We start from the raw sequence: 14,048 nt of genomic DNA, 5'->3' as shown, positions 1-14,048 counted from the left end.
AGACTGTTAAACTTTTCTTAGCAGAGTAAGTAAGCCTGACCTTCAGTTTTATCTTCTCTTCAAGGCTCCCCCACTCCAAGGTAATACAATACAGAAAGAACAAAACTACTCAGGAGTTTCAGTTTACTTACACACATCAATAAATAGTTGTTTACACAACTGCAAAATAAATGTTTGTTTCTTTTTCTCTTCCCTCTAATTACAGAAACACATTTCTCTTCACAACTACAACAATGTAGAAATAAAAATTTGGACGAACATGACTCAAGGACCTTACATATTACAGCCTAGCATTTTTTCATAACATTTACAAAGGATTATTTCACAAGCTCTTACTTAGGGTTTCTGATTACCTGGAGTGTTAGCACCAGGCCGTGTATTGTCTTTTGCATGTACTTCATCAGTCTACAAAAAAAACCAAACAACCCCCCAAGTCATTAGTCCATACTTCACAGACAAAATACTTAACTCTCTGAACTTATAATCAGCAAGAAATTAAATAAAATTTAAAAGTAATCTTAGTATTCTGTTCTTCCACCAGACAAGCTAATCCACCTTTCTGTATAACCACACAAAATCTCTTCCTGAAAAAGACAGTAAAATTACTTATGCAGACACTGGATAGAAACTATCTTTGAATAAAGTAATGAATTAGAGAATCGCCATATAACACCAAAGCTGAAAACAATGTACTATAAGCATGGCTAAATCATACAAATACAGTTGTTCCTTATCTTTTCCCTATTCTAGGCTGAATCAGATATAAACCTAAAATGCAAGAGAAAAATTCACACTAAGACTTAATGAAAAGGCTCTAACAGACCTAACAAAGGCAGGTGCCAGAGAAAACCTATTGATTGTAACTGCATAAGAGTTGCTGAGAATGAAATACATTCCCAGGTTATTCAACCACAATCACCACCCTCTCACGTGAATAGGTTAATGCGGAATTTAAACTGGAGTCTCAAATGTGGTCTGGGACAAAAACCATTCGTTTAAAAAATGTTCATCTCACATCAGTCAGAGAGACAAAACTACTTTACCAAATGATGTATTTGGGAAGGTTTATTTCCTCCTGATCAATTAGAAAAGATAGGTACTAACTACAGTTAGGCACAGACCATTAACTGTGAAACGAGTGAAAAAGCAGTGCAGTGCTATTGTTCTCCTGCACAAATCTGATTATTACTCCATCAAGATCATTCCCGATTGTGTTTGTAAGAATGAGCTATTCAGAAAGTGTTATCACCGATATCTTGCTGCTAGACAACCCTGGAACAAACCATTTCAGATACTCTCAAGCTGTTCCAATAGCTGGAAAACATCCTACAGCATTACGCCACTATTATGAAGGTTAAATAAGTAAACATAGGCAAATAATCTTAAATTTCACTTATAGACCACTTACTCTAATATGATTCTTGCCGAGTCTTTCCCACAGTTTATCAGCTTTTGGATTCACGATCACCACTACATGGTGTACAGTTTCGGGAACAGAATCTTCTCCTTTCAAATCAACCCAGGTGGGAAAATGCATGATCTTTTCGGATAGTTTTTTCACATCAAAAGAATGTAGCGTTGCAGAGCATACAATCACCTGAGAAGAAAAAAAGCCATACCCATGCTACTGAAGATCACATTCTCCCAGAATAAAAGGTGAGAGTAGAACTGGAAGAATATTATGTAGTTGAATGCCACAACGCAGCACAACAAAGTCCCTAACTAGCTTTCCTCATCGCAGGAACCACTTAGCTGATTAGAGTCAGGACACAAAAGAAGTTACTTAAATGGCTGGGTGTTTTTAAGAAAATAGTTAAGAGGAAGAAAGCAGAATTACCAAGGGCTGATCAATCAAGTCTATCAAAACATTAGTACTCATAATGTATGCTGACACTCATTTTTCAGATACATTTACGTCTCAGTAACTCAAATAGTGCTAAACACTGAACTTCAAGATCCAGGATACTAAACACAGATATTCACAGGCAACTACTGAATCCAATGAAAAAGGGTTAGATTTTGACAGGAGGTATAATAAATTCTACTTCAGAGAAGCATGCTCCATGCCAAGTAACAGTCAACAATTGAAAGCCACGCACATCACACAAAAACCCCACCCAAACCAAACAAACAGCAAAATCAAACCCACCCCAAATAACCCAAAGCCACAAATAAATTGTATACCTGAAGCCTCTTTCCATCTGAAGTTATCTGAGGAATTTGACTGTGGATCCTGTTTATGAAGTCTGAATAACCTTGGAGGAGAAGGCCATCCTATGTGGGGAAAAAAAGAAACAGCTGCATATACACTCGAGTTAAATAAACAGTAAACTTGTTGCCTCAGAAGTTGTGTCTTAATTAGCTGGACAGGTCAACACCTGCCTGGGAGACTGTTACTACGGAGAAAAAAAAAATTAAGAATTTGGAGTATTTGCAAGTACAGCTGCTGTGCTTCACAAGAAGTTGAACATCTGTCTCATCAGCTTCTCCTAGTTAATGCCCCAAGGCATTCCATCTTTGTGATTATTCAGTTATAGTGTAACAGATCTGAGAGAGAGGCCCTAATTTCACACCATACTGACTGCAACATTCATTGAGCTGAAGATTTTCTGAGTAATCAAAAATCCTTTCAAGTTCCCCGTACAGTGACAGACTTCACAACCTTGTGAATACAGCCTGAAATACGTTTCTCTGTCAGAAAAAACCTCAAACAACTTCACCAGAAAGGCTACAAGGGGGGAGAAAAAAAAATCTGTAGGTTACTGTGGTTACAAACAACAAGAAGATTAACTTGGAATAGCCTATAGGTAGCAAATTGTTGTTCCACCGAAGCACCAAATGCTATAGAACAATGACGTCTCACTGACTCTTTTGGGAAATGTCATAGCACATTTAGGAACAAAACTCAGGTATCGCTTAGTTCTCTACGTACAGCTTCATCCAGAACCAGGAATCTAACTTGAGATAAATTAAGCTTTCCTGTTGAAACCAGGTCATCCAGTCTTCCAGGAGTTCCAACAACAATATCCACCTATGAAAAACATAAGTATATGAATTGGTTCCGTAACTAACTAGTGGTGTTACCAGCTTTGTCTAAATTTAAGATTCTGAGACAATAATTCACATGATGCCCTTTCTTCCATTAATTATAATTTCACAAAATCCTTGAATAATTTGGGTTGGACTGATCTCTCAAGGTCATCTAGTCTCCATTACCACCACCACATGCAAATCAAGGACAATTTCCAAGTTGCTTTAGGTAGGTGCCTAATAAAACTTTCTCTATCTTCAAGGAAAAATATCCCACAACCTCTCTGGGCAACGTGCATTTTGGTTCTGCAGCCATTTCATTAGCAGAATCCGCCACAGGCAGGAAGCTTTCCTGTATTTTGGTAAGGGTTGCGTCCCTGCTTCCTTCTCCCCTACCCCATCCCTCAAGCTATGTGATTTTATTACCTGAAGCCAACAAACAGATTTAGTTTTGAATGAGTATAAAGTAAGTTCTCCCTGTGGAAGTATACACATCAAGTCTATCAACTGCACAAATAACTTAAGATTTTGCCGATGGAAGGGTTCACCATCATGAATTTTGCATTCACGTGCAAGCCTAGCAATCCTCCAGTTCAAGTCTGCTTAGGAGAAAATTTGTTTCGTGGCAGCTAGAATCACTGACAAACTTATGTAGTAGTAGTGATGTGGCCTTATTTCCAAAAGTGGGTCTTAAACAAAAAAATGACTATGTTGTTACCCCTGCAGCACAACTGAAACGACTGTACATCCCAGACTGCTGACGCTAGATGAGTTCCTTCTATGTAGGACAGGTTTGTGGTTTATGCTCAGCCTGGTAACTGTAGATCAGTTTTCCTTCTATGTAGGACAGGTTTGTGGTTTATGTTCAGCCTGGTAACTGTACATCAGTTCTATGCACATAAATATGAAGCAGAACTACACTTGAAAACTCTGTTGTGTTAATTAAGGACAAATAGCATAAATTGCACCTTTATTTGAAAATTTTCAGAAGTACTCAGGCTTCAACAGAATTTGACCGAGTACTATAGGCACTGGTACTAACAACTGCCATGGAACTAAAGCAAGAGATGCTGAACTTGATCATGAACTACTGATCATGAACTTGCCACCAACTGCACCATTTTTTTAATCAGGTTTATGGGGGTTAAAAGAAGCACCATCACTAGTCTCTAGCAACACCATGAGTTATTCAGAACCTCAACCACTAAATCACATCAACAAAAATGCAAACTTACTCCTTGTTCCAGTACAGAGAGTTGATCTCTTGCAGCAACCCCTCCAATAATCAACAGCTCCCTAAAATTACATCAACATATTTTGACATTTGCTAATTTATTATATTCAGAAAAGATATTAAACATCTGGATGAAAATTGATTCTTTGATTAGTAACTAACAGCTCTAAAAGGAATTTTAAGATAAAAAAGGAAATAATTTTAAAATCATCCCTCCGTATGTAGTGTAGCATATTTTATTCCAAAAAGTGAAAGTTTCATTACCAGATTGTGTTTGAATTTGATTACTTTATTGTTGCTGTATTAAACACGTTAAAATCTTAGTCAATTTAATCTTAAAGGATCTTTTTCTTAAAAAACTCGAACATAAGTTAGCTTAATCAGTTGCAGGTGTTCTTGAAAGCTAGAAATACAAATAATAGTAAACTAAATGAATCTTACATCGGAACTTGTCTCTCCCCATTGAAACTACCCTGAAATTTTAATAAAAGCACTCACAGATTGACTGCAGTTTAGAATATGAGGACACTTGTTTAAGTTTTGTAAGTTTATTCACTATTTATAAGTATATTCACCAAAAGAGAAACATCCTTAAACCAAAGCAGCTTGTAGACATTTTTCAGAATTACATCCCCATGCTATTATTGTTGCAACATTTGTCCTGTGAGCTACATAAACAGAGCAGACCTGGTATATAAATATTTGTTGGAGATGAAAAACAAGTAAAATGAGGGTGGGGGAAGTGAGGGGCACAGGAAGATGCTCAGAAAAAGGCAATAAGCAGAAGATGTGCTTTTTGTGATTAGAAACACTGAGTTTCACACACCTTTGATAATCTGAAGAAAAAAACCCCACATTTGTCATATCAGAAAGATGCCATCCACAGATAAAATACATCAAAAACTCCAAATCCTATGTGGTCTGACTGTAGCTGAAAAGTCAGGAGGTTGGTCTGTACGAAATACTACGGAGGCTATTGGTAGTAGCACTGCAAATTAAGGTCCACTTAGCTACAATTGGAACTCCTCCCCCTCTGCCCGTGAAGTCACATCCATAGACAATCTCACAAGCACAATTACAAGAGATGTACCTTTACCTTAATTTGGGATTATCAACATATTTTTTGAACTGCTTCACATTGTTCAAAGTTTGTTCTGCCAGCTCTCTTGATGGTTCTACAATCAATGCTTTTGGAGCATTTGGAAGGTTCTGTGTTTGAACCACTTGTGCGCTTCCTAAGTGGAAAAAATTATGCCATTAAGACAAAATTACATTCCCATCTTGGAATTTTTTACTGGAAACAAACTTGGATTTTCTACTAATAATCTAAACCCTTGTGTTTCTAAATCCTCCATTAAAGGGTGATGTTATTATCCATTCAATTAGGAATACCTTAAAAGAGATTACAAGAGAATCTTACTACAATAGCGGGTACACTGACCATGCAGCATATTAATTTCATTGCAGAGCTTAAGCATATACACTTATTTTTAGGATTGCACCATTGAGTCACTTAGCTAAAATTAAAACGTCAGATTATATGTGGTCTAAAATGAAGAAAATTCTGAACATTTTTTAAAAAAGCATTAACATTGCCACCAGTGGGATCACTGTAAGACCTTGAATACAGCAGTAATAAAGCAATTAAAGAGATCAAAAGATGCTCTGTAACACAATCTGAATATAAAATGGAGAGTATTTTTAAAATTTAACCTACCTGAGTGTTGAGATTTTACAACACTACCATCAGGAGCCTTGCAAAGACCAACATAGCCATCTTTTGGTGGAAACTTGAAATCTTCTTCACCAAAATTGAACTTCAATTCAGCGTTCTAGATTTCAGTAAAGTTGTGTCACATAGACAGATTCAAGAGACCACACAAAATGAGAAAAAGGAAATCCATGATTAATTTCTCCATGCAAAACCAGCTAGACAAGAGTAAGGGGAAGGTGGTTTTCTCCCACCTTCATTTCCCTTCCTCAAGTCATCTAAAATCTGCCAGACAAATTTTGCATGGCTTTAGCTCTTAAAATTCTTTTTTTACATGAAAAGATTCCCAAAGACACATGGAAACCTTCTATGAACTTTTATGTTATGTTTGTATTGAACAATAAACCAGAATTAAAAAAAAAGAAAATAAATCTCACATACAAAAAAAAAAAATCCAACAAACCACTTTCTTTGGACTTGTAAATATCTCTGACAACCAAAATGCTTTGCCAAAACCTTTACTCAGTAAGAAACCATCTCAGAGAACATAACTCCAGAAAGACATACTACTACACTACTCTCACGTTTGAGTTGAGAATATACAAAATGAGAATTTTGGCACTTGGAAGTTATTTGCTTATATCTGTTGAATCACAATATATCAAAGTCCAATACAGGCAAGATAGTACTGGTATTAGGGATTAGTTATCCAAACTATTTTACCCTTATATTCAAGTTTAGGTGTTTCCCTTTGTACTTCATCAAAGCCAAGATACTGTGGTGACTGCTCCAGTAGTGAAATACTAGTACACCAAAGGAAACAGAGAATGTTCAAGTACTACAGTAATTCATAGATTCATAGAACGGCTTGAGTTGCAACAGACCTTAAAGATCATCTAGCTTCATCTGCCCTACCATGGGCAGGGACATCTCCCACTAGACCAGGATGCTCAAAGCCCCATCCAACCTGGCCTTGAACACTCCCAGGAACAAGGCATCTACAGCTTCCCTGTTCCAGTGTCTCACCACCCTCCCAGCAGTGCGGTGAATCAACTGCAACTGTGGGTGGCTATGTGAATTTTATGTATTAAGTAGTCAGTTACTAAAACTAGAACAATTTTTATGATCTTACATGTCTTGTGATATTCCTAAATTACCTTTAGCACACAAGCTGCAAAAAGTGCTTGGTTCCTTATGTGTGGTGGGATTTCAAACGCAAGGCCAAGGTCCTTCCCTGAAAGCAGAGTTAATTCAGTCAGTCTGCATGTCTGTGCCTTCCTCTCCCTGCCCCTCTTCCAATACAAGCATCCCAATAAAATTCCAAAGAAGCGAATAAAACTTACCATTTTTGGAAAATTTTATTTGCCCTTTATCTATGTCTAGGTAACACCCAATTGTATCATGCATAGTGAATTCCTATAACAAGAAGAAGTTTGTGAAGCTGAGAGATTTTATTCTTCAGTGCATTATGAAAACTTAGTGTTTATATTCTGTCAACTCTTAGTTTTCCCACTTCTCCCTACTAAATGTTGATTTTTAAGAGATGTGAATTCAGTCTATTCCAATAATATTACAGTAAACAGCATACATTTTTGTGTGATTACAATTCTTCAGCAAACTGCCCAATTTATCCTAGATATTTAAACACTTATTGCTGCTTTAAATTTCCTTTAAAACCAAACACTCTGACAGTGATAAATTTTAGTCACTTAGCTGGAAACATTCTCCATTATGTAAAAGTGCCTTTATTATCAAATATAAATCTAAGCTTAAAGCATCAAACACGGTAACAGAAACCTATATATTGACTATATAAAAAGACTAACTCTACGGAAAATACTTTATACACGTTATGTATACTTAGAAGCATAGAATGGCCTAGGCTGGAAGGGACCTTAGAGATCATCCAGTCCAATCTCCCCGTCATGGGCAGGGACGCCACCTCTCGACTAGACCAGGCAACACGTGGGGACCGAGTGGGAATTGAACCCGCGACCTCGGTGTTGTCATTGTCGTCAGCACCGCACTCAAACCACTGAGCTAACCGGCCCCCTAACCTTAAGTAGTTAATTCAAATATCTTAAAATCTGTTTACCGCAAAAGTATTCAATAAAATTGTAATATAAAGTACTTCTAACTCAACAGCTCAGAAGTCGCTACCACATAAAAACCCTACAATAGTGATAAAATCTCCAAGTTTTATGACACTGAGAGTTCCTTAACACCAGAAAAGAGCCTTGAGTTTCTGCTGTATCATTTATATTTATAAAAAAGATGTTTAAACATCTGAACTCTCGATTGGCATTCTAGACAAACTACCACTGATATTCCTGGTACATATTTTCAGAAGTGTACATTAAGGTAACGGTTCTATTGGCAAACCCAACTCTACAGGCAGAAATAGAGCATGACTAACTACATCTTATTAGCATTTAAGTACATGTTTTGACATATTAGAGAGCTGTGTGATTACATCTACTTTAACTACTAGTAAACAGGATCTAATGCTCTCAGTCACCAACGCATACAGATGAGTTGGTGTTGCTCAAGCTAAGAAATAAATCAGTTAGCCTCTAACCTGTAACATACAGAAAATGTTTATCTGCTAAATAAGAGTCAATATATTCACAGTCTGGCCACAATCATAAGCCTCAAGCCCGTAACTGCTTTTGTTAAATCTGTTAATATGCTTTTATCCAAAAATGCATTAATTATTTCCTTGTACTGTTGCCCAGGGACTTTCTCTTAAGTTAGCACTATTGCAAAAGACAGTGGATTATTAAAGCACAGAATATGCAAAACTTGTAATGTTTCTACCAATGAACAATCCAACCTTACCTCACCATAGCTGTCAAATTGCTTGTTGTGAGATTTCTTACCAGTGCCACCAAAGCCAAAGCCAAATTTATCAGTTCCTGAAAATGTAAGACGAAGTGTAGCTTTTTATCTTCTGTTTTTTAGGTTATATTTTTTCATCTTTGTATTGACAACTGAAACCTCTAACACTACCATGTGAAAAAATAAAAAAAATTTAGAAGCACAGTGCTAACTAAAGACCTCTAGTTTTGACATATGCTAAACCCCAGTACATTTACTGATCTTATTAGTCTTCAGCCTCTTAATTAAGAAAATTGAAATAAAAAGGAAAGCTACACGAGACACGAAATGTTGCAGCCACCTAAGCAGATTTCCTTACAGAAAGAACAACTGTATAAAAAGTTTTATACTCCTCTACAATGCCATCGTTCTCAAGGAGCCCATTTTCTGTGAGACTACAAGACTCCATCCATTTCATGCAAATATGGAAGTCGTCCATGGGATTGTTCTTTTGAAGGAAACTCACCCAAATCTAGTGAAGCCTGCATAGTTGACCAACCAACTCGGCACAAACCTTGGTCATGACAGGAAACTTCATAGTAGTATTTCCCTTTAAAAAGAGAAAAAGAATTTAAAACAAAGCCTAAACTTCAATTTCATCAAGGTGGTTCAGTCTGGCTACTTCCAACACCACGCATGTCTAATATTTCTACCCTTGCTCAAAGTGTCGCAAAATCCCCCATTGTGTTAATGCGAAAAGGTTCTGTAGGTACCTATGCGTGTAACAAAGAAACAGAGAAAAGCAGGCAAATGAGAAAAAGTACATTCTGAGATGTACTGTGGGAAATGCTCCAAAGGAGTTGATAAGCTAGAGACCAGGGGTTCTTGAGTGAATCCACGAGAACCGAACTCAGAATACCAGGGGTCTGCTGAGTGAGTACAAGAGCACCAACACGTGCCAGCATCAACAACTGGTTGCATATAGCTTGAACCACACCCAGCTGGCTGCTACCTATAAACAGATGGCAGGATTATCTGTTTGAAGGTTTTTCTGAACACCCACCTAGAACCACTGAACAATCAGTTTGACTGTTTCCAAGCAGCACGGGGGTTGGCCTCTCAACTGTTGCTTCAACTCTGTAACCATGAAATTGGTGCATGCACGTGTGTGAAGTGTGTGAGGAAAAAACTGGAAGTACTGTGTGAGCAGCTAATCTCTATTAAAAACACCTTAACAAAATCCATTATAATGAATATTAGTTATGATTCTGTCTCCTTCAACTCAATTCTCTGTTGGGGAAAAGGTAATTTACAACACAAAGAGAGCAAAAAAGAGGTATATGTCATTCCAAACTGTTCAGCTAGCTGTAAAGTGAGTAATCACACATTTGCTCAGATGGATAAGTTTTAAATGCAACCATGTACACTAACAGTGGGTCACAATGAAGCATTTCAGATGCAACTTTTACAAGAGTCCCTGAAGTGCTTAGTTTTCAAAGTACATAATTTTATATTTACCTTTAGTCACGCCTCTAGTTGCTCTGCATCCATGCCATTCTTTTACCTCTCTGCTCTGACAACACAAACCATCTGAGCCAATTGCTGAAAGTTACAAGACAGTTTTAGTTAAAGAAATTGCCTCTCCAACCACTTTTAAAAGAAATTTTCATGCATACTTTCTTGTAGTTTACTCTTTTTTTTCCCACCAAGTAAACATTTTCAAAGGAACATTAGCACAACTCACCAAAAGCTGATCCTCTATCATACGGGTTCATTTGCCATTTATTGAGCACTAAGTTTGAAAAAGACAGCAACAGAAAAAGCATTAAACCAACAAGGTAAGCCTGGAAAACTCAAATTAGAAGTTCACATTGGCTCTACAGTATTTGACTTAAATTTTCTGGGGAGTGAGTTTTGTTCCAATGAAATTCATACAAGGTCAAAATGAAGGCCTACAACTTGAAGGAGGGGTACAGACGCAAAATTGAAGGGTATTCTATGAAGTCTAGAAAATATTTATAGAATAAACCAGAGATCAACATAATCACAATCAAATGCAGCTAGAAATATTCAAGACTACACTAAGAGCAGTAAACCTGAAATATATTTGCTATTCCTGTTTTAAGTTTAGATTTAAATATTTTTCAGGATATCAGTTAAAACAGCATTACTGAAGAGCTAAGATATATGCATATCTAGCATGCAAAATTTCTAACTTAGATTTTTCGTTTCTAGTAACATTTTGCAATGAAGTCTAGATGTTACACAATATAAAGATTTTTTTTGTTAAAACTAGATGTCACTTCAGCTAAGATTACTGAGTGTATTTACATTACATTCTTTCAAGAAGGATTTTTTTTTTAAAAAAGTTGACTGTACTGTCATAACCTCTTTTGAGGTCCCTTCCAAGCCCTAACATTCTGTGATTCTGTAGCAGTAATACTAATGAAGCTGAAAGGTGACAACTTCTGTAACATCTTCAAAGTGTTGTTTGTGCAGTTGCTGTCATAGAATCATAGTCGTTAAGGCTGGAAAAGACCTCTAAGATCATCAAGTCCAACCATCAGCCCAACACCACCGTGACCACTAAACCACATCCTGAAGTGCCATGTCTGCCTGTTTCTTGAAGGCCTCCAGGGATGGTGACTCCACCACTTCCCTTGGCAGCACGGTCCAATACTTCACTCTCACTTACATATAAATCTCAACCTACAAATACCACAGACCGGACATGGTTACTGGCTTAAAAGTTGCAAGCTTTTTTAAGTAGATGTGTCATAGACTCGCAAATACTGTGCGTATATTATCACTGTTACAATCCATTCCATATCAAAGAGTTCTGGCCCTGTTCATTTCCTGCTCTGTTCAATGCTTACTAATTCAAATCTGCAGCAACTCCAGTTGTAATTCAGTTTGCAAATCTAGACAGGTGTCAAAAGGAATCTTTATTCAGCGCAGCAGAACTGAAAAACACACTATATGGCTACGTCAGCCACAAAAAAATAAGTTTAAGTTTAGAAGCCCAAACCAACGGTGTGGTGCCACTGCTGATGTCTCATCTACCCCTGCAACTGAAAAAAGGTTCTTTTGGGTTTTTTAAATTTTTTTTTGTAAGCTGGACATTACCACTCTGCTTCTTGCAAGACACTAAATAAGTATGGCTTTCAGAAGAACACTGATGAGAGTGGTGCGGATCAGCCAGTCTTAAGCTGAAGACAACAGGCATTAGTAAAGTACTGCAGGCAAACACATCCAGTTCTCCGAGTCCACCAGTAACTTTATATTCACTGTTTTATAAAATATGGTGTGATGACATTCTCTTTAAATTATCCCAAATTAAGGAAAAAAACCATACCTAATAGTCAGCCTAATGTGCCTTTGGAAGGTGAAGGAATCAACACAAATTAACAGTATTCCCAACTTAAGTAGTGTGACACATAAAAAAACCCAACAACTTACCTGCCCCTCCAGTTTTAATAGTTGCTTTTCCTTTCTTGCCTTCCATCTGGTCCTTCAGCGTTTCATAAACAATCTGGATAACTGGAATGCTAAAAGCCTAAAAGGGAAAGTTATTTTCATTCCACAATTTATATAGACATTTCCAGATATATAGTCAGCTAAGTTTTCAGGTGCAATACCCAGGGCCATAAACACATGAAAACACACCTACACATGTTTGTAAAGACAATAATACTTTAAAAATATATACATATAAAAAACATATACATATTCTCTCTGTATATACATATGCACGCAAACACGTAACCTCTCACCATTTACACACTTTTACTTTCTGCTAATTGAAATTTGATTACTTACACCAGTTTTTCCACTCCCTGTTTCAGCAGCCTATAGGAAGAAAAATTTAAGAGTTTAATGAGAGTTGCAACTTACACTGTAAGAACTGTTCCACACTTTTATTTTAATAAGCTAAGCTTACTTTTACTCTTGCATAATACAGAAAAGCTTAAAGAGTAATGTCATTGCTTCACACAAGTCAGATGTGACTACAAACAGGGAAACTTTTACAACAGACTCCAAAAAATAAAACCAAAAAAGCTCCCAGAGTCCACCAGAAAAAAATCTATGACACCAATTCTGGAGGTAATACAGAAGATTACAGGAAGTATTATTTTGATTACAGAAACATAGAATGGTTTAGGTTGGAAGAGGCCTTGAAGATCATCTAGTTCCAAACCCCTGCTGTCGACAGGGACACCTCTCTCCCACTAGCCCAGGTTGCTCAAATTCCCATCCAACCTGGCCTTGAACACTTCCAGGGATCAAGAACAGAGATCCACAGAAGACATGATAAACAAGGTATCCTAATCTGTCATCTTCAAGATTACTAATACTGAAGCATCTGTGCAGACCTATGTCAGTGTTGAGGGTTCAGGCTAGGTCGATCCTTGAACACTGACAGCTGCTCTCTAACCCTTCTCCCTCCCCAAAAGGGAACGGAAAGAGAATAAAGCAGACAGACTTGTAGAGTGGAAAAAGGAAACTACAACAGTTTTAGTAAACCAATAATAGTACTAATAAGGAAATACTGAAAATAATTAAATATATACAAATCAAATATTGAACTCAGCTACCCTCTCCCCAGTAGCAATCCCCACTGATGCTGCAGAGAAGGCAGCACCAAGGAAACCCCAGGCTCAGCAGCCGAGGGGAGCTGGATACAGGAGCAGGATTCAGGAACTCAGGATTGGGATCAAAGGTAGAAAAATGGATGGAATCCTCCTTGGACAGAAGTCATTGAAGAAAAGGCAGAGCAAGAAGTACTTAATCCCCATGATCACTCATCTTTATACTAAATCTGATGTACATCCGACCTGAGCAAAGCCTTTGACATTGTCCCACATGACATCCTGGTCTCCAAGCTGATAAAATAAGGGACTGATGGATGGACAATTTGGTGGAGAAAGAACTGGCTTGACGACCGCATCCAAAGAGTGGCTGTCAATGGGTCCATGTCCAAATGGAAGTCAGTGACAAGTGGAGTCCTTCAAGGATCAGTACTGGGACCAGTCTTGTTTAACATCTTCACCAGTGACATGTACAGTGGCATCGAGTGCACCCTCAGCAAGTTTACCGACAACATCAAGCTGTGTGGGGCAGCTGACATCCTGGAGGGTAGGGATGCCATCCAGAGGGACCTCAACAGTGTGGAGAGGTGGGCCCAGGCCAACCTCATGAAGTTCAACAAGACCAAGTGCACGCTCCACCATCTGGGTCGGGGCAATCCCAAGCACC

At 37.7% G+C, this 14,048-nt stretch overlaps 1 protein-coding gene across 1 annotated transcript in view; it reads right to left on the bottom strand.

Annotated features, from left to right (window-relative positions):
- Positions 1–12,641, bottom strand: part of DDX1 (DEAD (Asp-Glu-Ala-Asp) box helicase 1) — a gene marked incomplete at its 5' end in the record, with an annotated part of 16,998 nt that extends 4,357 nt beyond the window's left edge. The window contains 15 exons of the mRNA XM_009871604.1: positions 354–405; positions 1,409–1,597; positions 2,185–2,274; positions 2,933–3,031; positions 4,266–4,326; positions 5,361–5,499; positions 5,982–6,096; positions 7,133–7,209; positions 7,319–7,391; positions 8,814–8,890; positions 9,319–9,402; positions 10,311–10,394; positions 10,537–10,584; positions 12,252–12,348; positions 12,612–12,641. Coding sequence (XP_009869906.1) covers positions 354–405; positions 1,409–1,597; positions 2,185–2,274; positions 2,933–3,031; positions 4,266–4,326; positions 5,361–5,499; positions 5,982–6,096; positions 7,133–7,209; positions 7,319–7,391; positions 8,814–8,890; positions 9,319–9,402; positions 10,311–10,394; positions 10,537–10,584; positions 12,252–12,348; positions 12,612–12,641 — 1,315 coding nt within the window. The remainder of the gene's footprint in view (positions 1–353; positions 406–1,408; positions 1,598–2,184; positions 2,275–2,932; positions 3,032–4,265; positions 4,327–5,360; positions 5,500–5,981; positions 6,097–7,132; positions 7,210–7,318; positions 7,392–8,813; positions 8,891–9,318; positions 9,403–10,310; positions 10,395–10,536; positions 10,585–12,251; positions 12,349–12,611) is intronic.
- Between the last annotated feature and the right edge of the window lie 1,407 nt (positions 12,642–14,048).

The sequence above is a fragment of the Apaloderma vittatum genome, unplaced genomic scaffold (assembly GCF_000703405.1).
Source record: "Apaloderma vittatum isolate BGI_N311 unplaced genomic scaffold, ASM70340v1 scaffold1106, whole genome shotgun sequence".
Taxonomy (NCBI): Eukaryota; Metazoa; Chordata; class Aves; order Trogoniformes; family Trogonidae; genus Apaloderma; species Apaloderma vittatum.
This window is presented reverse-complemented; position numbering and strand designations above follow the sequence as displayed.